The following is a 23,482-nucleotide window of genomic DNA, read 5'->3' on the forward strand; positions in this document are numbered from 1 at the left end:
AAAAAGAGCAAGAACATCAATTGTTTGGGGTCAAAAACAATGAAATTTAAGGAACCACATCAGTCATGCAGTTACAGTTCGAATTTAAAGATTAAAGTGTAAATTGTTATTAGATTATATCCAAATACGATATATAATAATAATATATAATAATATAATACAATATAAGAGAGAACATATGTTTATATATTTTTTAACTATATACTCTTCATGTTTTGTTCGTGTCGGCCCAGAGCAGTGCTGGACCTCACTAAGAGAAGTCAACCTAGACAATGACGCCACCCTGTGTTTAACATTGTGTTGCAGGAGCATTTTTGTCCTTACCCACAAAATAACTTTCAGCTGAGACATGAAATCAGAGGAGAACAAGTGTTGAGTCACTGAGTTGTAAAAGGTTTTTCAACAAGAAAGATAAAAAATATGACAAACACATAAGAATACAAAATAATTTATGTTTTTGTTTTTTGTACATCACACATAATTTATTTAACACAAAAAAATGAGAAAATAAATTTTTGCCTTTTTTTTTTTTTTTTGCTTCCAATCTTATATCAATGAAATGTTTGTGTCACATTGACACGTAATATATTTAAGTATAATATAAGGTGACTATTCCAGTCGCCCCAAAAAAATGTTGACATATATTTTATGCAAGCAGGACTAAATAAAACTCTCTATATATTAATTACAACAATTAACTATTAAATACTAATAACTTAAATAAATGGCTAGCTTTTTGTACTGGTAATAAAAACGCTAACTAAATCCCAGAGTGGATAATGGTGGGCGAGGATAAGTGTTGACTATGTGAATATTTAATAAATATAAGCACAATATGGAGATGATATTCTATTTCCTTTCTGTCAGAGGTTCAGATTTATAGTAAGTGCATATCTCTCCTCTGTACAACTTTGAATGAAAGCACTTTTTCAGGGATGTAAAAAGTTCCTCATTCTTCTCATGCTCTCAGTTTCGTTCCCCAGACCGTCCACCTCATCTGCCTCGCGCCACTTCCCCCTGGGATGCAGGTAGGCGTAGTACAGTATGAGGCCCCCCAGGCCCAGCACTGACCCTACAACGATCAAACAACCGACTGGCAGCAGAAACGGGCCAGTCTGCTGTTCTGGCTTCAACAGAGCCAGCAAGACCGGAGCCGTAACGTTTATGAGAACGTGGAAAATGTAGTAGATGGTCATGAGCACTTTTGTGTCCTGTCCTTTGACGTTGAAAAAGGTGAAGGTGAGGATGACTCCCACGACGGCCTGGTAGAGGAGCTCGAGGCTTTTGGATGAGCAGAAGTTGGTGTGAAGCAGGTGTGTGAAGGTTGTCATGAGCAGCCACAGGAGGACGAGGGCCACGGTGCTGTAAGAGCTCAGTAAGAGGAGGAGGCTGTAGCTGAGGATGTGGCTGGTGATGGTGCAAAGTTTGTACAGGAGGTAGATTGCTGTGGGGAGGCCTGAGGGCATCTCCCTGATAAGGGGGAGGGATCTGCGCAGGCAGCGGCGATAGTCCACCAGGGCCCAGGCGATATTGAAGAAGGAAAAGACCATAGATAAATCTGAAAGTAAGGGACATGTGGTGTGAATAACGACAATGTAAATTCATGAATATGCAGAGACTTGATTGTAACTCACTTACACTGCATAACAGAGCCTTTACAGTGATCCAGCAGTATGTAGAGTTGTAGAAGGAGCTGGGGGGCACTCTCCAGGAAAGCCTCAAACAGTTTGAGCATGCTCAGATCAGCAGCCACACAAAACAGAGAGTGGTGCTCCTCCCTCCTCTCCTCCACCGTGCTGCACATTGGCGTCATCCTAACTACTTTAAATCCCTTTTTCAGCAGGTGGTAATACCTAGCAACAGTGACACAGTGAAAACACAGTCAAACAGGTTTCTGCAAACCACACATTGTATTTGTCACTCATTCATCATTTGCCTGTGCAACAGGGATGTACAGTATTTGTAAGGCTTGCTCCTGATGTGATGCAACGCAGCTTAAATGTGGTTATTCCAGTTTGCACATACTGCAATACCAAGCCATTGGGCAGGAGTTGCATGCCGAACATTTTGAGTCACCACGTGCAGACATTTCTTCTTGCAGCCTAAAGGAGCAGCTCGTGGTACTATGCAGATATGACAGGAGGGATCAGGGCCTTCTGAGGCTGCAGCGCTCTTATCACAGTCAGTGTCATCATTCCATACCTGGAGACAACTCCCATGCCAAATATGTGCAGGACAACAAGTTCACCAGTTGACATGCCTGCCACGGTTCCTCTGCCGTCTGGGTTTGTCAGCCCGTCCTTCATGTCGTCCCTGTACCAGGCAAAGCTGAAGATCTGGCTCACCAGCAGTCCAGCCAGAACAAACAGGAGAGTCAGTCCAGCCCAGACATATTGTTTCTCACCAAAATGTCTCAGAGCCAGTCCCACGTCTGTCCCAATGTCCACCACATAGAGGACAAGTCCAACAATGGTTAGTAGCCATCGCAGTCGCGTGTACTGACTGTCTGAGTCAAGCATTTCGCTGTCACTATGCAAGATCAACCAGAGATTTAACTCTGAGCTCTCGTGAGAAAAGCTGCTGTGGACTGTTTCTTGTTGGACTCTGGGAGTTCAGGAGCCATTTCAGTCGATCTGTGGAAGCAACACACGAGATAAAAATCTCTAAGTACCACTCACAAACCTCGCATGCAGATTTACAACAAGGTAAAGCAAAAGTTTGCGAAAAGACAGGTGACGTTTTAAAATGCAGCGTGACTGCAGTCAGCTGCTGCTATGTCATATTCTACTGCCCTTTGACCTAATGTAATAAACACTTTATTATACAGAGTCCTGATACTTGACACACTTACTGTTCGTGTGCAATAGAAAATGTTATCAGCAGAAAACAATAAAAATGCTCCAAATCTTGTCTTGCCCACTCTGAATACATAAGTAAGTTACATAAGTTATTTGCATTTGTCCTGTAACTTCTTACACAATAACTACATGTGAAGTCTCCTGAGCATATCTGGCTTCAATATAAGTGTAACGTTAATGAGAGTTACTGAGAGACACATTTTAAGGCAAATTCAAGATATCACACTTTCAAAATGACATTCATATTCTCCCCAATTGAATTAAATAAGCATGTGTCAGTTCCATTTATTATATTTTTATTACGCTTCTTTATAAATGAATCGGAACTACAACCTAGACACCTACTATTTTGAATCACACACAAAATGCTGTCCTACAAAGATATTCACACATATACACGCACAAACTTACCAGTATCTTTTCCCCGTGGTAGGCAGCTGTGTGCAGTCACAAAGGGAAACTCCTCAGCATGCAGCCGTTTGCTTTCTCTTTGCTTGAAACTTGTGACAGGCTCCACCCCAGTGACTCTGAGCCAACAGCCATACCGGAAAGACACAATTACATAATCTACCTTGTCGGTATGAGTTCTTTTGTTGCTTCATTCCGTGAAACGAAACATTAATACACGCTTGCTGTGGACACAGAGGGTGGGACGGATCACGTGACAACTTGCGCAGGTTTTCCTGTAATTAAAGTATTTACAGTAGGTGTTGGAACCGATTTATCTCAGATCAGGAAACCTGAACTGTACCTGATTATTGTCAAATGACAAATATTGTGTGAACTTCTAAAAATCACAAGTTAATGCATGTATATTGTACCACTGGTGATCACATTTAAAGAGAAGCTATTCATGTTTTACTTTAAGCAATAAAACTTTGGTTAATGAAGTGCTTCACTTGTTTCACTGCCACAATGTTCTGGAATAAGCAACAGTTTATGGCACTGAATATTAGGTAATCTGAGACAGGACACTGATTTTAAGACTCTTCTCTACCACAGTCTCGCTTTTAAATTTTAAATATGCTGTATAAGTCCTGACGGTCCTTAATGCATTTCTAAATGCTGCTGAAAGTACTGAGGTCAATCAGAAATGTAATTTCCCAAACTATCAACCTATTCATATGTGTTTAAGCAAATGCTTGATGTAAGTTCAACATCAACTGAAGAAAAATAAAGGTAGTCTATGAATATTAGATTTTGGCGCAGGGCCACACAAGAGAGAACACCTTGAAGCGCTTATTATTTCAGTTTATATTATGCTTAAGTGAACTGTCATAACTCCATTATCAGTTTGCAATCACACTATCATAGACTAATTGCTGGTTATGAAACTTTGTTGCCGCAGCTGCTTTATAAACAAACACTTAAAGTACTTGACCAGAGATCTGTTAATTTTCATTATTGTCCAGTAATAAGTAAATATAACTTGCTGAGTGGGGGAAATCATGATTATATGTGGCTTGACTTCTCCTTCGATCAGATGGTTTGTCGACATAAAAACAACTATTCATATTCACAAGAGGTGATTACATTACCCCCCCCTATTATTCATGTGTATCAATGTCCCTGACAAATACATCTATAATAATCTATCCATCCATCTATCTAACATGTTCTTATGTTTTATTTTGTATTCACATTTTTATTTGTATCTATAGTGTATGTAAAGCACTTTGAGCGTCATTTCTTGTATCACAGGCACCTCCAGACCTGTAGGGGGCGACCGAGGGCAGCAGCGGCACCCGTCCTGTGCGTAAAGCAGCGTCGTTGGGTCGAGTCTCCCTCTCCTTGGACCCTCCCACTCGCGAAGAGTGACACGCCATTCAATCGCTCGCCTGGCCCTGCGCTTGACGGAATCGGGAGGGAGCTCTGAGCGATCTCGAACGCACGGATAATAATAAACACCAATCTGACAGAAAGCGACCACCTCTGCGCGGCTGCTGCGTAAAACCCCGCAAAGGAGAAAAGTTGAGCCGCATCGTGCGCGTCATGGCGATCCGAAAGAAGGCGAACAAGAGCCCGCCGGTGCTGAGCCATGAGTTTGTCATCCAGAACCACGCAGACATTGTTTCCTGCGTTGCTATGGTGTTCCTCCTCGGGCTCATGTTTGAGGTAAGTCCCCCGGACACATGTGGATCAAGGTGGGGGGGTTGAACCGTGCACGGTGGCGGGGGGGTTGGCTGCTGGAGCTCGGCTGGACTCCCGGTCACAAACCCATCTGGTGGCTGACATGGCTGTCTGGTCTATTCCGCACTACTTCCTCCCGGGCATCGAAAGTTTGTCTGTCTCCCCCTCGTTTTCCCTCCGTGTCCCTGCAGCCTGTAGTGGAGCCAGAGGTGTCTGAGGTGGGACCGAAGCATTGTGGGAAGTTGGGTTCTCTCCCCACCTGACTGCAGCCCCGCGCTGAATTCGATATTTCTCCGCTCTGCCGGGTTCGATCAAACAAACAAAAAGTTGCTTCTGTGCAACAGTGTCACTATTTGGCAGGTGGGCGACCCGGTATCGATTTCGCTGGGTTCGAGTATTGTGCAACAAACAGCCTGCACTTGGTTTTAGTTTACGCGTCGATGGGTTACGTGGCAATCACACAACGAGTGAGAGAGAGAGAGAGAGAGAGAGAGAGAGAGAGAGAGAGAGAGAGAGAGAGAGAGAGAGAGAGAGGGGGGGGGCTGTCATCATCATCATCATCCTCCTCCTCATCCTCATCACAAAGTTGTCCCCGGAGACCGAGAGCGGCTTCGACACATCTCTATCCCCCGGTTCGACACCTTCCACCCGGCCGGATCAGTCTCTGCGCTCCGGTCCACTTTCTCTCGGAGTTGTTCCATGTTTGGTCCCTGGTGTCGTCACTGCAAAGCAGCGCCATTAAGTGTCAAGGCGCACGGAGCTGCAACTGCTTCCTGTTTTTGTTTTCCACATTAAAACTCCTGTTTAATTTTTTCATTGAAAAATATCCATTTATTTACTCAATCAGCTGTTTCTGCGTTGATTTAAAAAACATCTGAGCCACGTGGCCCTTTTCTTGTCTCTTCTCCATGCACCTCTATTATAATACTCCCTACATAATTATATTGATTAGTTAAAATAAAAAATACAATTTCTTTAGAAAAGTAGTTCCACATTTAATGCACAAAACCCGTAATAAAAAGTGAGTTTGTGCTAGTTTATCACTTTATCGCAGTTATATGCCAGTTTTTGGATGTTTAAAGTGCATTTCCAGCACAAAATAATAATAATGTATTGCTGAAATAAAGCATACCGTTACTTTAACACTGATTAATTGGTTTTAAAGTGGAAAAAAAACAATGTGTAACACCATTTTGGGTCCTTTTATATGCAAATTAATACAATGCTTCTCGTTTGAGTGCATTTTAATAAAAGTAACCCTTGAAACCTGTTTGTGCATTTTATCAGTACTAATTAATTTATCACAAATGTCATTTTCTTGAAAAAAAATTGTGAATTCTAGTAGCTATTCTTTTAAAATGTATTCTCTTTCAGTATTTTAATGCCCTTTTCTGTTATTATAATATTCCCACACGGTCTCTCAGTTTTGGGTGATTTTTGTTCAATACCAGCTTATTATTATAGATTGCTAAAAGAGAATGGTCTGTGACTTTAAAACCAATTAGAAGTTTCAAATCAATATGTCGCCTTAGTGCATGTAAATAAAATGAACCTGTATGTTGAATGTCACACATGTGCATGTTCAACCTTTTTTTTTTTTTTTTTTTTACATCCACAGGTCACCTCGAAGTTTGCCGTGCTGTTCATAACTGTCCAGTACAATGTCACCATATCTACAACCGGTAAGTTAAAGGTTAAATTGAGACTTGGATGTTGTGGGATTGGGTTCAAGGTTTTGGCTTTAACACGTAATGCAGCGTTATGTCAGCGTCGTCCTGCTGGAAGCCTCTCATTTGGATTCTAGAGCGGTACTTGCGTGGCCTTACACAAACCCATTTGAGAGCTCCTTTTTTTTCCCTCCGGAGCTAAATTTAGTCCGCCTGATTTATAAAGTTCTCTTGTGGCAAGGTTGCGCCGGGCAAATTTGGGCTAAGGTGTAATATAGGCCTCTCGATTCAAGTCCTTCTCATTTCAAGGTTATAAATTTCCTTTGGAGACTGGACCTCTGAGAGCTGCAAGCTGGTGATTCGGTTCTTATCTGAGGGACCTTGCCACTTACCTGGCTCTGTAATTTATTTACAACCTGTATCTAATAAAACAAATAACACACAGCAGCTAAATCTCTCCTCTGTGAAAAAATCCAGTGCTGCGTCTTTTTCTTTCTGTGCTGACTTTTACAAATTGATTGAATTGATTTCTTTATACGGTTGTATAAACCTCCAGCTGCAACCTTTGCTCAAACTATTTGCTCACGTATCGTCTACGTCTGTGCCACAAATAATCACATTATTCAGGGTTTCACAAATATGAAATTGCAGGTTTGCGACAGAGGACGTTTCTGTGTGTTGGTTGGATACTGCACAGTCGAGACTCGCTTGTCCAAACACAGACCATCTCAGGGTTTCAGATGATTGAACTTGTGAATCACTTGATTCAGTTGAATTAAAGTGGCTAGACAGATGGTGAGTCAGGAATTTGCATGAAATGGATAAATTGGATGTTATGATATGAATGGATCACATCTCCAAACCATCTCCACCATGGTCCAACAGTCCCCTTTTTCAAACTACATTTAACATCACTAGATCCAGATTTTTATTTGGATCTGCACCAAATTGCACAAACTCATAAATATATTAGCCCCCTAAACATGTATGATAAGTTTTCATCAAGATCCAAAAGCATTCCTGGATCCACCCCCAAATTTTGATCTGCACCAAAATTGTATGTCTCCTTCCACCAAGTTTTGTGGTTATCTGTCTAAAGGTTTTTGCGTAATCCTGCTAACTGATAATAGCCACACATGCAGACTAAAACCCAGCGGAAGTATTGTTTATCATGATGACTTTGCATTACTTACATACTTTGCATTACTTACATACTTTGTATGTGTGTGACGCTGCAGAGGGCCCAGAGGAGACGGCCGTGAACCACTTCCACCATGGCATCAAGGACTTGGCCACCATCTTCTTCTACATGCTGGTGGGCATCATTATGCACGCCATCATCCAGGAGTATGTGCTGGATGTAAGTCCGGACACACACACACACTTTAATGCACTGACTTTTAATCTCATGGAACAGTTCCATGGCATTGTTTCATTTCGTTCATCTTTCCAGAAACTCAACAGGAAGAAGCACTTCTCCAAAACCAAGCACAGCAAGTTCAATGAGTCGGGCCAGCTCAGCGCTTTCTACTGTTTCTCCTTCGGCTGGGGCATGAGCATCCTCCTCTCTGTACGTACAGTAGCTACGTGGCCATTGCTTTTATATGCAAATGAAATGAGCCCTGAAACTGTGGATGAATTGAAAATTAAATGCCTGTTTGTTCTCAGGAAAACTTCCTGTCCAGTCCAGTCACCCTGTGGGAGGGATATCCCCACACACTGATGCCGTACGTAGGCATATTCTCCGTGACCGGCAGTGTTGGAGCTTGTTATGTTGTTGATTATTTTACAAGAACTTCATGTTTAATTTATTACTTTTGATTTGATTTATTCAGATTCCAGATGAAATTCTACTTTATCTGTCAGCTGGGTTACTGGTTACACTCTCTGCCTGAACTGTACTTCCAAAAGACAAAGAAGGTAAGTGTCTGTGTGTGTGTGTGCGTGTGTGTATGTATCATTTTGGAATAGCGTGACATTACTGCAGCTTCTATGTGGACCCTGAGGCGACTTCCTGTTGGACTTCCTTGATTATGTTGTATTGTTTCAGTGACTCAAACTCCTTTTGCCTAATTCTACGTGTCGAGCCGCGCTGCTGTAAATATTTAGCCCTGTCTTCCTCTGTGTTTACCGTTTAGGAGGATATTCCGCGCCAGCTTGTGTACATCTTCCTGTACCTGGTCCACATCGCAGGCGCCTACATTCTGAAGTAAGTGCTGCTGTTGCAGAAAGCCTCACATTACGTGTGTGATTGTGTGTAACATGTGTAATTTCTGCCCTTCGGGGGAAAGTAGCTCTCCAGGCATGTCTCACTGTCTGTTGTAACAAAGTGTCTTCTCGCGTCTTTCAGTCTGAACCGCCTGTGTCTCGTCCTGCTGGTGTTGCACTACTGTGTGGAGCTGCTCTTCCACATTTCCCGCTTGATCTACTTCAGCAACGAGAACAGACAACTGGGGTGAGTCCACAGTTTGTTTGTTTTATAACTGTTAAGGTTTACCGATAGTGAGAAGTCATGATTGCATCACCTCTCATCTTCCAGTTTCACCATGTGGGCCGTGCTCTTTGTCCTCGCGCGGCTGCTCACCCTGACCCTGTCCGTCCTCACCGTGGGCTTCGGCCTCGCCAACGCCGAGAATCAGGGCTTCGATTTGGCAGCGGGAAACTTCAATGTTCTCTTTGTGCGGTGAGTGTGTCTGAGAAGAGAATACAAACATTTATTTGAGAAAAAGGCCAGCTTATGTGGATGTTACTGGCCTGAAAATTTGCCTTTTTTAAATGTTGTAGTTCATTGACCCTAAAACATATCTGCTCCATTGCTGTTATAGCATTATCAAGATTATCTGGTTTGCGGCTTACTGAATAATGGAACAGCTTATCTCCAGGCTTCACGTAGCCCTGAGGTTCAACATACAGAAATAACTTCCTTATAGAAGAGGAAGAGAGTTGTTCACCAACACAAGTTATGGTAAATTAGAATGAAATGCAACTATAACACCTCTTGTGAAAGAGACGTGAGAAAATTGTTTCTACACACAACTTATGGGAAAGAAATCTACCAAACAACACTTAAAAAAAGAACTCAACTAAACTGTATCACTCCACCTGCACATATTTTTAATGACCTTGTGACTTACTGACTGTTTCCTCTCTCTAATAGGATAACTGTTCTGGCCGCCATCTGCCTCACTCAGGCCTTCATGATGTGGAAATTTATCAACTTCCAGCTGCGCCGGTGGAGAGAGCACGCTCAGGTTCAGACCTTGAAAAAGAAACAAGTTCCAGCCAAGAGCAAATCAAAGAAAGACAAAGGTGAGGCAGTTAACGTCTTTATGAAGAATTCTTCATCTTTCCTGAGTAATAAGAAAACACTCACACACACACACACACACTGCTTCAATGAAATGGACAAACAAACACATATGAGATTTAAAAAACTGAAGATACCACCAAATATTCAAATACTTAAAATATGACATAACTAGAATGGCACTCAGTGGAGCACGTACCATCAAGCTGCGCCAAATTGCACACACTCATAAATATCAGATATTTTCTAGATCCATGAATTATTCCCTGGGAAATTGGCGAAAATGTCAAACACATTCTTGCAATGTTGGAAGAGGGTGAAAAAAAAATCCTGGATCCTCCTCTTCTGCTCCAAAAGTGAATGGGTTCTTCCCTGACCCATAATGCATCTCTCTACCCAGGTTTCGTGCAAATCTGTTTAGAGGTTTTTGTGTAATTCTGCTTACAAACAAACAGACAGGGGAAAATACAAGATGAATACAATCCATACTTTCTCCTCTTCTCATGAAACACCATGTTAAATGCATAATGTTCACTGTTACCCACTCTTTACATGGCACTTACCTATATGTCTTCTTTGTTTCAGCCAATGGAGTAAATGGAGTGAACTCCCATGCAGCTGATTCACCAAGAGCAAGAAAGGAGAAGTCTTCATAAACACATTCCTCTCAGCTAATCCCATCGCTCCCCGTGCCTCCGTGTCTGTGGCCAACCGGCGGATCCTCCACTCCTCCGCCATCATTCGCGTTTTTCTGCTCCCACGCGGGGTCTGCCCTCCCAGCTGGACTTCCAAGGGCCCGAATGCATCTAGCTTTGCTCGCCGCCAGTCGTCCAGCACGCCTTGATTTTGAAAATCATTGCTCTGCTGTGCCATTTCCAATGAGAAGAAAACTAATTTCAAAAAAATAAACTATGGAAAAAAATACCGTTATTTAAGAAGTGCCTATTGATACAGATTGTGTTGTACAGGGTGTGTAAATTTTAAAAAGTTCAGGAATGATGACTTCAGTGTTTCGTGTTCCTCCCGGGTCAGACCATGCTTTCCCTAAATACTATGTATTGCAGCTTGTGCTTTATTTCTGTTTTTCCACACATTTATATTTTCTAGCTCAGCTCCTCTTCTTTTTCACCAAATCATGTTTTTGCAGTTACGGAAATTCTTTCTTATTTTTCTTTTTTTTTTTTATGACAGGAGGTTGTAAACAGTCGTGTTATAATCTTTAGGATACAAACGCGTTCACACCTCAGACTGTTCAAACCCACTCAGCGAGGCATTTTTACAGTGTTTTCACTTTGTCAGTCACCAACACACTTTATATGGAAACCGAGGTAGAATATCCTCATGAATAGGAAACGCAAACAAGGAAAAGCGGAGACATCGCCCTCTAATACTCTGAGTTGACGCAGTGTTCAATAATGGGAGTTAGGAACAGTTTTTTTGTAATCATGAAATGAAGCTGAATCTATCACAGTCCCTCCTTGATGCTGTTTGTGAATAAACACACCTCATGTCTTAGCTTTTTGAGTGAAATAAGATCATTTTACTTGAGATGGAAAAGACAAAATCAGGCGAAACATCCCTTTTGTCAGTGTGATTGAACCTTGTATGTCCCTCTTCATTTGTCGTGTAAGTGAAAATGGGTTTCTTGTTTTTCTGTGACCACCTTATTGAATTAGAATGATTTGTTTAAAATAAAAAACATGGACTGGGATGTTTGGCTCTAACCCTGCTCTTCTATGGACTGTGCCAAATGAGCCTGGTTGACTGTTGACAAATGCCTTTTTACTTCACATGCCATAAAATGGATTTATGGAGCGCAGCTGTAGTGTAAGAATCAATCACCTAGGTAACGCCGGCTTATTCTAAAGAATAAACCCATTTACTGCTTTTAGTAAATGTCCTGGGGGTTTGTCTATCCTTCAACGGAATAAATGGTTTTATTGAAGAAACCGGAGTTCTTATTTGGCTTTTTTAGTTGTCTAATGTATTTCACTCGTCAGATATTTTGTAGTATCGCATTCATTTAAAATGATAGTCATGCAAAAGGAGAATAATGATTATGTGACCTGTCATTGCTAGTGCTATGGCTGTAAAGACAAGAAGATGGCTTAGTGGAGGATCTTACACACGGAGGTCACTGGTTCCTCCTGCACACCACTAACCATTGTCAATCAAATTTTAACAGAAAAATAATAATCTTAATAAATTTGATTTGTACAGTAATTTTCAAAGAAACAGGTTTACAAAGTGCTTCACAGGCATAAAAACTGAAAAGTACGTTGTGCAATTACAAGTTTATGCAGTGGACGAAGGATAAAACATCTAATTGAAAAGACATTCTATAAAATGTTCTTTTTAAAATGGGACATTGGTGGAGCTTGTCTGATCTTTCCACCAAATTCTATTCTTTTTACTGTGTTTTAAATTTAAACTCTGTAAACGTCTACATTGTGTTTCAAAACCATTCAATCTGCAAGAAATATACGAATTTTACACATTGTTGTGGGGGTTATTAGTTTGGCTCTAAAAAGTCAAATTTGATGTGTCTAACATATAGTCTAAAAATATTGAAATTAGATCATGAAATTACACAAACTGTAAATCTTATTGTGAATGTTTAAATATCCCTGAGGCAGAATACAAAAAAGGTCTCTGTTTTGAGAGGGGCAGTCCATATTTTACTATGGTAAATTCTACTGTGATAAAATCTGAACTGACAGATCAGAAAGGATCACTTTTCAAAAAGCATATTACGTGTTGATGTTTCACCTTTCAACCACACGATGGTGGAGTTGCACAGGATTTGCTGCGGAGAACACGCCTGTCTGCTGGTTGACGTTTTGACCAGAATAAAGTGGAACACAGTTGTTTGTTGTATTTACAAAGTTTGTCAATCATTTTTAGTATAAAATAGCAACACAATGACATGAAATTAGGTTTAATTAAAAAAAATATATATCTCACTGGTTGTTAGTTAATGTTGTATCAAGTTATCTGGATTGCAATGTAATTTAAGTGGTGTGATAAAAGGAAGTACATTCACTCCACCAGCCTTTTTTATTTCTAGCCATTGTTTTAAATAGAAGATTCAAGATTCATGAAGATGTGTTGTCATTCCAACACATGAGGAGCTAATTCTACTAAGTAGTAGCAATGAAACACAACACCAGAATCTAAAAACTAAGCAAAAGCACCAAATAAATAGAAATAAATTAAATAAAACGATAGAACCTCGAACTAAACAGGGATACAAACAATTCAAATTAAAAAAATCGCAAATGATAAATATAAATATTCAAGTTTTATTTGCACATGTTATTTATTACCTTACATTCACACATGTGTCGGATCACACTGGTGCAGATGTGCTGATCCAGCACTTGACATGTTTTTGAATCTAATCAGAAACCCAGTGTCGGAGGGAGGGAGGGGGTGCCACAGTTTGACCACATTTTAAAAACCACAACACGCGTTTTAAACACCATCGCAGCCACTCGTGGACACCGCGGTGTTTCCGAAGCGACTGTCCGGAGGCTGTCAGCAGTAAACACGGATGAAACCCCCGGTGCTGCGGAGTCGGGTCCGCGGGCTCCTGACAGGTAAATCGCCGCGGGGAGGGGGTGGGTTTTGCTCACGGAAGCCCCGGCGGTGAGTGAGCTGATAGCGCCGCTGCCGGAGCCCCGTGATGTGGTTTGGTGTGGGGGAGGATAGCAGCAGCCAGATAAACACACACTCAGTGTTGGGTTTGCAGCGCAGGGAGAGAAACATGGCGGCACAGTTAGCCAGCAGAAATGTTGCTCCGCCGCCGCGAAGGTCAGAGCCGCGTCGGGTAGAGGGGATTTAAACCGCGAGGACACGGGCCGACAGTATTAAAAGGTGAGTAGCCACACGCCGCGGCGAGACGCTGTGGGGGGGACACGGGGGCCGGGCTGTTTTGGTTGTGAAATCCGCCTGCGAGCTCCTCAATCTCGGCTGAGTCTCGTCTGGCACGGGGCTCCTCTCGCTCGCCTCGGCGCTAGCTCGTTAGCAACCGCTAGCTTCCCTCGGCTAAGCCTGTGTCAGCGGTGCTTTCTGCAGCAAACTCCGCTCGGACAGCGGTGTTTACGGGCACTTTTTTATGTATTTACCCGCGGGTACGGAGGGAAACAGTGCGTCCGCGGTACTTCCCCGTGTCAGTGTGTTTTATTGTGTGCTGAGTGAGCGGGTGACGGTGCGCACAACACCGGGCGAAGTTCGCCAGTGTAGCAGCAGCAGCGACAGAGGAGGAGGAGGAGGGGGGCACGTCGTTAGCATGCTAGCCGTGTAGCTGCGGGCTAATGTGGCCGTGTGAGCGTGGTTGTTGGGGCTATAAGAGTGAGTCAGGACCGGGGGGCACTTCTCCCTCCGCCGTGTGTGTGTGCGAGCTGGATGTTCACCCCTGCGTGTTGTGCTTCATGGCCGCCCCCCCTCCTCAAGCCGCGAACCCCGGGGTAAGTTGACCGAATGTCTGCGTAGTCGCTCAGGATGCAGGGAGCACGCTCGCTTTTTCTTTCCTGCCGAACTACTGGTGCTGTGGTTGTTTACTGTGCGGGGTCCATGTTGCCCCGCTGCTGTGTTCGTCCGCAGAGGAGCTTGCAGCACTCGAACCAGCAGTTTTCAAAACATTTGGGGAAAGTGCTCAGAAAGTTGTGCGGGGTTGTGCGCTCAGAGTCGGGGGGAGGAGGAGGAGGAGGTCTGCAGGGTGCTTGCAGCTTGTTGTTGCATTTGCTCCTTCCAAGACCCTGCATGTGTCTTAAATCCACATTTGAATTAATCATGTGGCAATGCACGCATGCATGCATCACTGTGGACATGTTTGGGACCCAATGCATTGGCTGGTGGGTGAAAAACGCAAGGTGCTGATGCAGTATGGAGGAATGCAGCTCAGTGGGGGTTGCCTGGTGTGTTTGGGAGCGCACTGCCCTGCTCCCTGAAGCCTCTCTTGCTTGACTGCTCCGGGACTATACAAGGCAGACAAGCTTGCGCCATTTCAGCGGTCCTCCTCCTCCTCCTCCTCGGCGACGCTGGAGGAACGCAGCCCGTGGAACCAGTTGAGCTGTGTCTGTTGCGTCACCCTGCCCACCTGATGGTGCACGGGTTTCTCGTGTCACATCGCCGCCGCTATGGGATTTAACGTGACATGCTGTTCAGCTGCGGTTTGCCCCCCACCTCCAGTGAGGATGCAATGTGCTGGATTTCAGTCAGATCTCCCCGGTAGGAAGATATATAAAAGAGGATCACACGTTTTTTCGTTTTGTCTTAAACTGTTAAAGGGGTCTGGAGCGTTTAAAAATAGCGTTGCTGTCTTTTAAAATCCAGTGTGCATGTGCCAGCCTGAGAAGCTCGTTATCTCAAGGGCATGGTGCCTGAAGTTATTGACTTTTGAATGTGCAGTGTAACAAAACTCACTCACAATGATTTCTTTTGAGACCAGCAGGAGATTAAACTGTCTGTCATAAGAATAAAGGGCAAGCGGAGAAATATATGATCCTCCTAAAATGACCGGATTTATAATTTTGAGTGTTTCAATGAAAACATGGCAGTATAGTTTGGCCTACATGAGCATGTGTTCATAGAGTAAATAATTATATTACTCCCTCAAATTTTAATCGTTTTGTTTACAAGGTAGAAACTTACCACACTGCTTTAGAGAATCATGTAACTGGAGAGATTGTGTTGGAAAGTTTAGTTTTATCGTTTTGACATAACCGTGCAAAGAAAGACTGTCGGGAACGAGACAGTCCAGGAATTCATGGGAGCGTGTGTGCATGTTTATACAAGGATAACTGATTGGAGGCTGTTGTATTTTTGTTTTATCGCATTGACTTGACACAGTTTATACTGCGTGTATTACCTGTATTTCTCCGCACCATAAACTACAGCTACTGCATCAACAAGTGTGTGGCCGAGCATTGTCCAGCTTGTCACTTCATCTGGAACCATTCATCTGCATTCATCTCCCGCTCTCTTGCAAACTGCCTTTTCTCGCTCATTGCTCGGTAGTTTCCTTCACACAACTTCAATGTCACTCAATGTTCGGCATGTGTTCCCATTTCCATGAAACAAACTAGTACGTTCAGTGATTCAGACCTGTCATCTGGTGATCTCTGGCCTTTGCCCTATGATTAGGCTGTTTAGTTGCGTCACCTGAGTGATACTGTAATCATTTGAACCTTGTTCTACTGCACACGCTGCCACTGCTTTAGTTTTATGTACTTAAGACCACTAGAATGTAAAATTCAATATAATTTGTATCCTTTGTATCTTATGCAAATAGTTAACACATACATTTTCTGTCAATTTGTTGATTCCAGCATTGTGAATATTTGCTGGTTTCATTTGTCCTCTATGATTGGAAACTTAAAATTGAGGTTAGGGACTGATGGTCGCGCTCAAAACATCAAAGAAATCCTTTACAGGGAGCTTCTGTGCAGATTTCTCTTTTTTCAGTGATATTTTGTTAAACCAGCACCCATCACATTTTTTTCTAATGGATGTGCATGTTGTTTTTTTGTCTGTTGGTTCAACAAAACAACAAAACAAGAGCTCGAGCCAAAATCTGGGGCCGTCCCGAGATAATGATGGCAGAGGTCGTCCGTGCTCTAAATTCTCTGAAATATTTTTAGCCCCCTTTTTCTTTTTGGGGTCAGCAGGATTCAGAATTTTTTAGCAAATCCATGTGAATTCATCTTATGACACATACTGTGAAAGGGAGATCCTAATCTCATGCAGTCCCCAGGTAATTCTGGTCCATTAAGAGCAATACGGTTTTTTTAAGTAGCCAAACTTGGTTAAAGTTAGTAACCAAAGCTCCATTCAAATCAGTCAATTTGAAAACAATGAATGTATTCACACTCCCCTCTGTGCTTTAGATTCATTACTGGAGTTTTTCAACAAAATGCTGATTTAGATGTCCATTTAGATCACCTCAAAGCAGTAAGAAATGCTTCTGTTAAAATTAAGACATAAATCCCATGTCCTGTGTTACCAATAACAACACTGCTCCTCTTGTTTCCACTCAATCTTCTTTGCTAACAACATTCAGTTGAGTCATTTGAACCAGGCTGGAAAATGACAGCTCTGTCTCTACTGCTGAGCATGTCCACCTCCTGAACACCACCACGGTCCTCAGTCGTACACAGGCTCTTTAAAACGTGCGCTCCTGGTTTAAAAAGCAGTGTCAAATTACCACATCCAGCGCTGAGAGGCTGGCAGGAATCTGGGCACTCACAAGGATGTTGCAAAGTATTACTGCCCCTACTAAAATCTGCACATTCCATTCAGGGAGTTATTGCTTTGCTTTCGACTCTGGTCAGACATGTTCAAGACAAATAGTTAAGCTTTGGAATTATTAACATTTCTTCTTTTATAATTTCATAAATTACCTTCAGTGATTGAGGCTAGACTTAAAGATACAGTAAGATAAGACAAGACGACTCTTAAGAAAACATGTGGCTCTCACTTGAGTTTGGTTGTACCCGGGCGACTTTGCGTTATCCGTCCATCACATGCTGTGTAATGTCCACCGTATATTCTTGACATGGTGCAGCCCTCCCCCTGATATGTTTGCCTTGTCTCGCTGGGCATCTCACCCTGCTGTTTCTGCGTTTGCGTTGTCATGGAAACAGCACTGTGACAGATCCTGGGTAGGCGTGAGGGATGAGCTGTGGGGTAATGGCCAGGTTTTTACAGCAGAGGCAGAGATGAGGGTGGGGGGACGGCAGCGGAGAGAGGTCTGTTTGAGAGGTCTGAGGCAGGGATGTTTGATGGAAAGCTGAGAGGGCTCTGACATGGAAGCGGAGGAGCAGAGAGTATTTACTCCCTCTTTGCTTCGAGGCATGTTGTCATTGTCTTGTTTAGCTGACCTCAAATCAGCCATCCCATCTATCAGTGCCCGGAGAAGATCCGGTCTTGTTAACAGCAGCTTGCACAGGATCTTTAACTGACTCTATAGCCGCTTTCAGACATGCAATGAACTCTGGACGTTTTCCTGATATTTTGGGGTGGGGGTGTATGTGAAAACGTGAATGTCGGTTGCTGTGTACATTTTCCAAAACTTTACCTGCCAGCCCCCCCGGTAAAATCTCCTTAAAATGTCTGAGGAATTCACAGCGAGTGAGTGAGCACTTGATTGCAAAATACAAATATACCGGGACGAATAAGATGGGGCCATACACGTAGAAGATGCTAATGAAGATGTCAGTTTGGTAAATTAGGAGATTCGAGAGCTTTTGGCGATAAAACTAAAGCTTAAATTAAAATACATGATTTCTGAAGCGGAATTTATACATCATGTCCTGCCTCCTGCTTTACTCAGGCTCCACTCCTCACCTGAATGTTCCATACATTTCCCCTGTAGTTGTCAATGCGTCTGACTGCGGACACTCTCTCGCTGCGTTCATTATATGTGGAAGCCAATCTCTGGAAAAGGTCGGACTCTGGACACAATTGTACGGACATTTTCGTGTCTGAAAATGGTTTTGGTGTTTTACAGAAATGTTTCAAGTAGATTGCTTGTCAGAACAGAGTTGAAGATTCAACAATGAGGAGAAGACTTTCAGTGGCCGATGACATTGCAGTTGTTTTATGATAATATTAAGCCCAAGTTTCCTCTTGGAATAACTTTCACCTGTAGTTTACATACTCAGTTTTTTCTCCCTCAAGAAGTCTAATCTATGATGAATAGCCTTGGTGGAGTCCACCTCTCAAAAGTAATGTGTAAGAACATTCAGGCGCTTCTATAAATTGGCAAACAAATGCACGGTTGAAGTGTCCTTGACTTGTCTGTGATCATTTTCCTGGCAGGGTAATTGCCCATAGCAGGCAGTTTGTGTTAAGGCTCGCCATTTGAGGATTATTTAAATATGTAATATGCTTTCAAACTGAGATTTGTAACATCACACCATTGGCTGCCTCATCCTCTGCCCCCATGGAGAGTCCAGCAGGGCTCCAAGGATCTTGAGTCTCACAGGCAATCCAATGATTTCGACAGGCCACACTCCTCTACTGATGTAGGTCAGCCACAGCAAAGTGCATATTGATCTCCCAAGCTAAATGATATTGTGGTGTCTACTGCTCAATGCTAAGAAGGTGCCCTTAGACAGTTTGGCTTGGACAGAGGAGACAACAGAGGTCACATGATTGTGTGACAATGCTTCTGCAGCGGTTTTTTCCTCATGTTATGAGGCTGGCGCTGCTTATCTCTACAATATGGTGCATGCAATAACTGTTATGCTTTTGAACACGTAAGCAGCACAGTTTCATTAAGACAAGCTAAGCTCTCTCTGCTCTTTCCACAGTCGTCTAATGTGTAATGATACGAGACATGAAAATAATAATGAATTACTTGCGTAGCACATATTTTAATAGAGTAGATATCGAGCTTTATGCAAAGGCAAACCTCAAGAAGAACAGAAGTTGATGATAAATATATGAGATGGTATTTTCTAAATTGATTCACGACTGGATGCAGTTGTGGATAAAGGTTATGGAGTGTGAGTGGGTGAATTGCCTTTTCCCTCTGCCACAATGTGTTTGTGGCATCGGGTGCTAGCGAGGGTGCTAGCATGTGGTTGGCACCTTTCCCACTGCCCAGGGTGGAATCCTTGGCACCGAGGGAGGAAGAGAAAACTTGGATTGAGCAAGCTGCCTGCTGGAGTCGGGTGGGTGGTCCAAAAATATGCAGTGTGAATCTGTCCTGGGGAAAATGTAGAATACTGTCTTATACGGTGGAGCAGAGGTAAATGGCATCCGCTCACCACCTCCACCACAGGCACCGGCTGGGCTGTAAGGTAGTATGGAATGACTTGCAGGGCAGCAGCATTTCTCACTTGCTTGTCATAAAGCCAGAGGAATGTAGGAATTCAGTTTCAGGCTTTTCATTTCTGTACACATTGTGAGGGTCAAATTCTGACCGCCGTGATTTCTCTTTCCCTCTCCATCTCTCTCTCTCTCTCTCTCTCCGTCACCCGCTCCCTGCTGACTCAGCAGTGTTCCTTCGGTGACCTATAATATGGTTCTGCTCGCTTTATCTTTAATGCTTTCAGTGGGGGTAGGGGATCTCCTAAATTGACCTGTGTTTTTCTGCTACAGTGGGACATACAGTAGATTAATATTATGACCAGATTAAGCACAAACCCATCAGGTGAAGCACTTGTTTTCCTTTATTAATCGCAGAACATAAAATGTTGCTCAGGTTCATGAGGCTCGTATCACGCCCCGTTAACTCCCACAATGAACCATAAATGTGGAGAGCGCGGTGTGCATGTAAATGAGCTCCTCATTAAGTTACCTGGAGGATATGCAGCCGTAACCAACAGGTTATTCTACATTAACAAGTAATCTAGCAATAGTCCATATAATTGGACACTTATTGAGTGAAAAAAATGACGTCCTATGTCTGACAGTTGTTACACAAGTTATCAATGTACAATAACATGGGGCAGATTGTACAAATTAATTTCTCCTAAAAGATTCAATCACAAAATTATCTGATTTAATTGATAAATTAATCTTCTGAAATTGAGTGTAGAATAGATGGTGCTGATTAGATGTTCACTGAGTTTTTGTTATGTGATGATCGGGCAGAAAGCGTCGCAAGTTACAACTCTATCCTCTACGTACTTGCACAACATATAAGAGCCAAAGCACATTAATAGTCATGGAAGCATAATTCAAACATCACAAGATATTTTTGACTGATGTGACATTAGCTGGTCAGTCCTCCCCAAAATCCTGATCACAATCTTTTTTAAAAAACGAAATCACGATCAATGCTCAGTTATTTTAATATGTCTCGCATGGAAGAGATCCTGTGATAGATGTGTGATTTCATTCCGCCAATCAGCACAGCAATCAAGCGATCTACATCATAAGGGTCAACCGAGTACAGTAGGTACATTGTTAAAATGTCACAATATTTACTTTTCGCTTGAGAGAGAGAGATTGTGGACATCTCCTAGATCGATCATAATATAAAATTGTTTAACTCCCAGACTATGTTTAAGATGTTTGTGTTTATTTTTTTTACGGTTTGGTTTTTATGTTGATAGTAATAGGATGAAATAAGGCAGATCATGTATTTTTAATAGAGTAGGAAAGGAAGGATTCTTTCTCCACTGTTCCTGTTTACACTGACAATGTTTAAAATTCAATATGGTCTGAATCCATCCCCACAGCTTGTTAGTAAGTTAAAAGATAAATAATAGGAAAATTACTTAATATATCTTTAAGTTGTGATATTCAATAAAAATCCCCTTATTCTCATTGCCAAAATAAAATGTTTTCATAAGAACAGATTCTGCTTTTTCCTAATTTGGGGGAAATAAATAATAAAAAAAACAAATTAGATTTATTTATGGCATAACAACTTAATACCGCACAAAAACATTTTGTACTCTCTTGTACTGGTGCAGTTAAACATGGACCCGGTGTGTAAAAACGTGACATGAGCAAAAACAGGCTAAACTGCTTCAGGACCAGAGGGTCAACAACAGGGTGAAAGGTTTCTGGGGCTTAATATTCTGACTTTAAAAATCCTGTCTATTTGCTGTAGTAGTAGCATTGTTAACTCTTACTAAGCTTTTTTAATAAGTCTGTTTAGAACTTGTATACGCAAGTAATGAATTGCTACATAAATTAATTGCCTTGTCCCCTCAACAGAATGGCTAAATAACCTATATTTGTACCTCATAGACTGTTAGTGTGCTGCTATTCATGTCTGTGCTCAAGAGATTTGTGGTTTTGGCACCTGAAGATGTGGGCTGTCAAAACAAAACCGCTTCCCTTCACATCTGCCACTGCAGTACAAAACAAAGGCACTCATTGGACATGTAATTGCATAAGAGAGGCAGCCCATGATGTTCCACTGACGCTTCCGCTACAGGAGCCCACTGACAAGTCTTAGTTTGAAAACACATGGTGGGGGTGGAGATCTTTAACCCGACATGGATTTGAAGGCAGGAGGGGAAGAATTACAATGTTAGAAGTCACCATGTTCTTCATCTTCTCATCATCACCTGGCCATCCATCCAAACAAAGTATTTTGCAGTGGCTTCATTGGGTTTCTGGGGGGTTTACAGGTGCACACACACACACATTTTTGCGTGTGATCACGTTGTGCACCGACAAAATGACTTGATTTATTGTGAAAGGTTTGAACTGAAATGTTCTCGTTCTATCATGTCCGTCTGACAATATATTTGGCTTCACTTGGCCACGTGACAAACGTTTTGCTCTTGTAGACAGCTGAGTTAACCTCAGTAGCAGTAGTAGTCATAACCCAATGATGTCACTGAAGCGCCTTGAGTCGTGTCTCATTCCTCCAGCTATTTTCTCTGACAGTTAATTTTCCTTTTAGACATCTGTCCACTTGAGCTGATCTGTGACAGAAATCTGAGAGATTTTTGGTTTCATTTCTGCCGGATGACGCTAAGAACTCATTTCCCCTCGCCATTAATTAATTTCTTTTGAGGCAGCAGAACATCTTGCATTGTAAACTTCAGAAGCTCCTGCAGGTTAAACTTTAAGGCTAATTAACTTGGAAATACACACAATTGACTAACTCAATAACACTTGCAAGCCGAGCAATATTAAGGCTACAAACAACCCTGAATTCAACTCTCTGTAATAGACCAAACCTACACTGCTACTATTTGCATTCTTAAAGAAGTAAATATGAATATGTGTACATACAGTTTCCATTCATTTATTTTCCATGCTGCACAAAAAGTGTTATCATGGTAGGGAAACCCTGTTTAGATAATGAATCCCCAGCACTTTCTTATTTTATCACCAATGCGATGGACTCTGCCTGAAATAGACCTGAGAAGACCAGAGTCCTGTTTGACATGGCAGCGTTTCATCTGTAGCTCCTTCTGATGTAAATGGAGGAGTTCAATTGTTGTTAGTGCAAAATAATCATTCACATCCATGTGGTATTTGCAGATTGATATCCTGTTGTTAATTCTTAACAGATTGCTCATACTTGTGATCTTCACTGAAGGAGGTGACAAACATTTTTGTTGTTTTATATCACATTTTAAAATTGAACTACATCCTACCAGATTTCATTTAAATATGTGTTGGTGATAAAATCGGTAAAGAAACACAATTTAACTCCTATTAGTGACTGTCAGTGACCTGCTTTTCTAAATAGAGGTTAAATAGTTGCAGGGTCTACCTGACCTGACTCTCACTGAGTGTTTCACCAGGGGACTGTTGAAATAGAGAGAATCACAGAGGGAGGGAGGGAGGAAGGAAGAGAAGACTGCTTCACTTTTCTCTTTGCTCTGTCTGCTCCAATTACATTTTCTACTGTCAGAGCAGCAGTGCTTTTAATCAGGTAATGCTGGGGTTTAAAGTCATCCCCCTATACGATCAGTGTAGCAGAAAACCACTGAGGACCTCCCCCCCCCCCCCCCCCCCCCCCCCCTAATTTAAATCTAAATTGAATTATTTCTTTCAGATTTGTCTGACTTTAGTGTTGTGACTTTTCTGTGAGC

General features: G+C 42.2%; 3 protein-coding genes across 12 annotated transcripts in view; 2 read left to right on the forward strand and 1 right to left on the reverse strand.

Annotated features, from left to right (window-relative positions):
* Positions 1–214: 214 nt before the first annotated feature.
* Positions 215–4,690, reverse strand: xkr9 (XK, Kell blood group complex subunit-related family, member 9). Of its 5 annotated transcripts, none has more exons than XM_034572567.1 (5): positions 4,572–4,687; positions 3,270–3,541; positions 2,203–2,633; positions 1,635–1,853; positions 215–1,558 (listed from the first exon to the last, which is right to left on the reverse strand). In XM_034572567.1, exons 3-5 carry the CDS (start codon positions 2,517–2,519, stop codon positions 994–996), a joined length of 1,101 nt encoding a protein of 366 aa, XP_034428458.1. In that variant the 5' UTR covers positions 2,520–2,633; positions 3,270–3,541; positions 4,572–4,687; the 3' UTR covers positions 215–993. The 5 variants fall into 5 exon arrangements, with proteins under 5 accessions (XP_034428458.1, XP_034428456.1, XP_034428453.1 ...); XM_034572565.1 differs by having other exon boundaries at positions 218–1,558; positions 1,639–1,853; positions 3,270–3,490; positions 4,572–4,690; XM_034572562.1 differs by having other exon boundaries at positions 218–1,558; positions 1,639–1,853.
* Positions 4,628–11,911, forward strand: tram1 (translocation associated membrane protein 1). Its single transcript, XM_034572568.1, has 11 exons — positions 4,628–4,973; positions 6,607–6,670; positions 7,894–8,015; positions 8,109–8,225; positions 8,324–8,382; positions 8,491–8,575; positions 8,794–8,864; positions 9,006–9,110; positions 9,195–9,338; positions 9,813–9,964; positions 10,548–11,911. Exons 1-11 carry the CDS (start codon positions 4,851–4,853, stop codon positions 10,616–10,618), a joined length of 1,113 nt encoding a protein of 370 aa, XP_034428459.1. The 5' UTR covers positions 4,628–4,850; the 3' UTR covers positions 10,619–11,911.
* A 1,409-nt stretch (positions 11,912–13,320) lies between these two features.
* The window catches only part of ncoa2 (nuclear receptor coactivator 2), a 56,018-nt gene continuing 45,856 nt past the window's right edge, over positions 13,321–23,482 (forward strand). For 2 of the 6 annotated variants that reach the window (XM_034572161.1, XM_034572159.1), the window contains exon 1: positions 13,610–13,838. The gene's annotated coding sequence lies outside the window, so the exon portion shown is untranslated. Of the gene's footprint in view, positions 13,562–13,607; positions 13,839–13,906; positions 14,432–23,482 lie in introns of those variants that run through there. The other 4 variants (XM_034572157.1, XM_034572156.1, XM_034572160.1 and 1 more) reach the window with 4 other exon arrangements.

This window comes from Hippoglossus hippoglossus, chromosome 20 (assembly GCF_009819705.1).
Source record: "Hippoglossus hippoglossus isolate fHipHip1 chromosome 20, fHipHip1.pri, whole genome shotgun sequence".
NCBI classification, from domain to species: domain Eukaryota; kingdom Metazoa; phylum Chordata; class Actinopteri; order Pleuronectiformes; family Pleuronectidae; genus Hippoglossus; species Hippoglossus hippoglossus.

Bases quoted from the DNA above. Each gene is read 5' to 3' on its own strand.
- xkr9 (XM_034572565.1), bottom strand. From the start codon at position 2,519: ATGCTTGACTCAGACAGTCAGTACACGCGACTGCGATGGCTACTAACC. The intron at 1,854-2,202 runs GTATGGAATGAT...CACTGTTGCTAG, and splicing joins GGCATGGGAGTTGTCTCCAG to GTATTACCACCTGCTGAAAA. The intron at 1,559-1,638 runs GTAAGTGAGTTA...CCTTACTTTCAG, and splicing joins TAAAGGCTCTGTTATGCAGT to ATTTATCTATGGTCTTTTCC.
- tram1 (XM_034572568.1), top strand. From the start codon at position 4,851: ATGGCGATCCGAAAGAAGGCGAACAAGAGCCCGCCGGTGCTGAGCCAT. The intron at 8,865-9,005 runs GTAAGTGCTGCT...CGCGTCTTTCAG, and splicing joins GCAGGCGCCTACATTCTGAA to TCTGAACCGCCTGTGTCTCG. The intron at 9,111-9,194 runs GTGAGTCCACAG...CTCATCTTCCAG, and splicing joins AACGAGAACAGACAACTGGG to TTTCACCATGTGGGCCGTGC.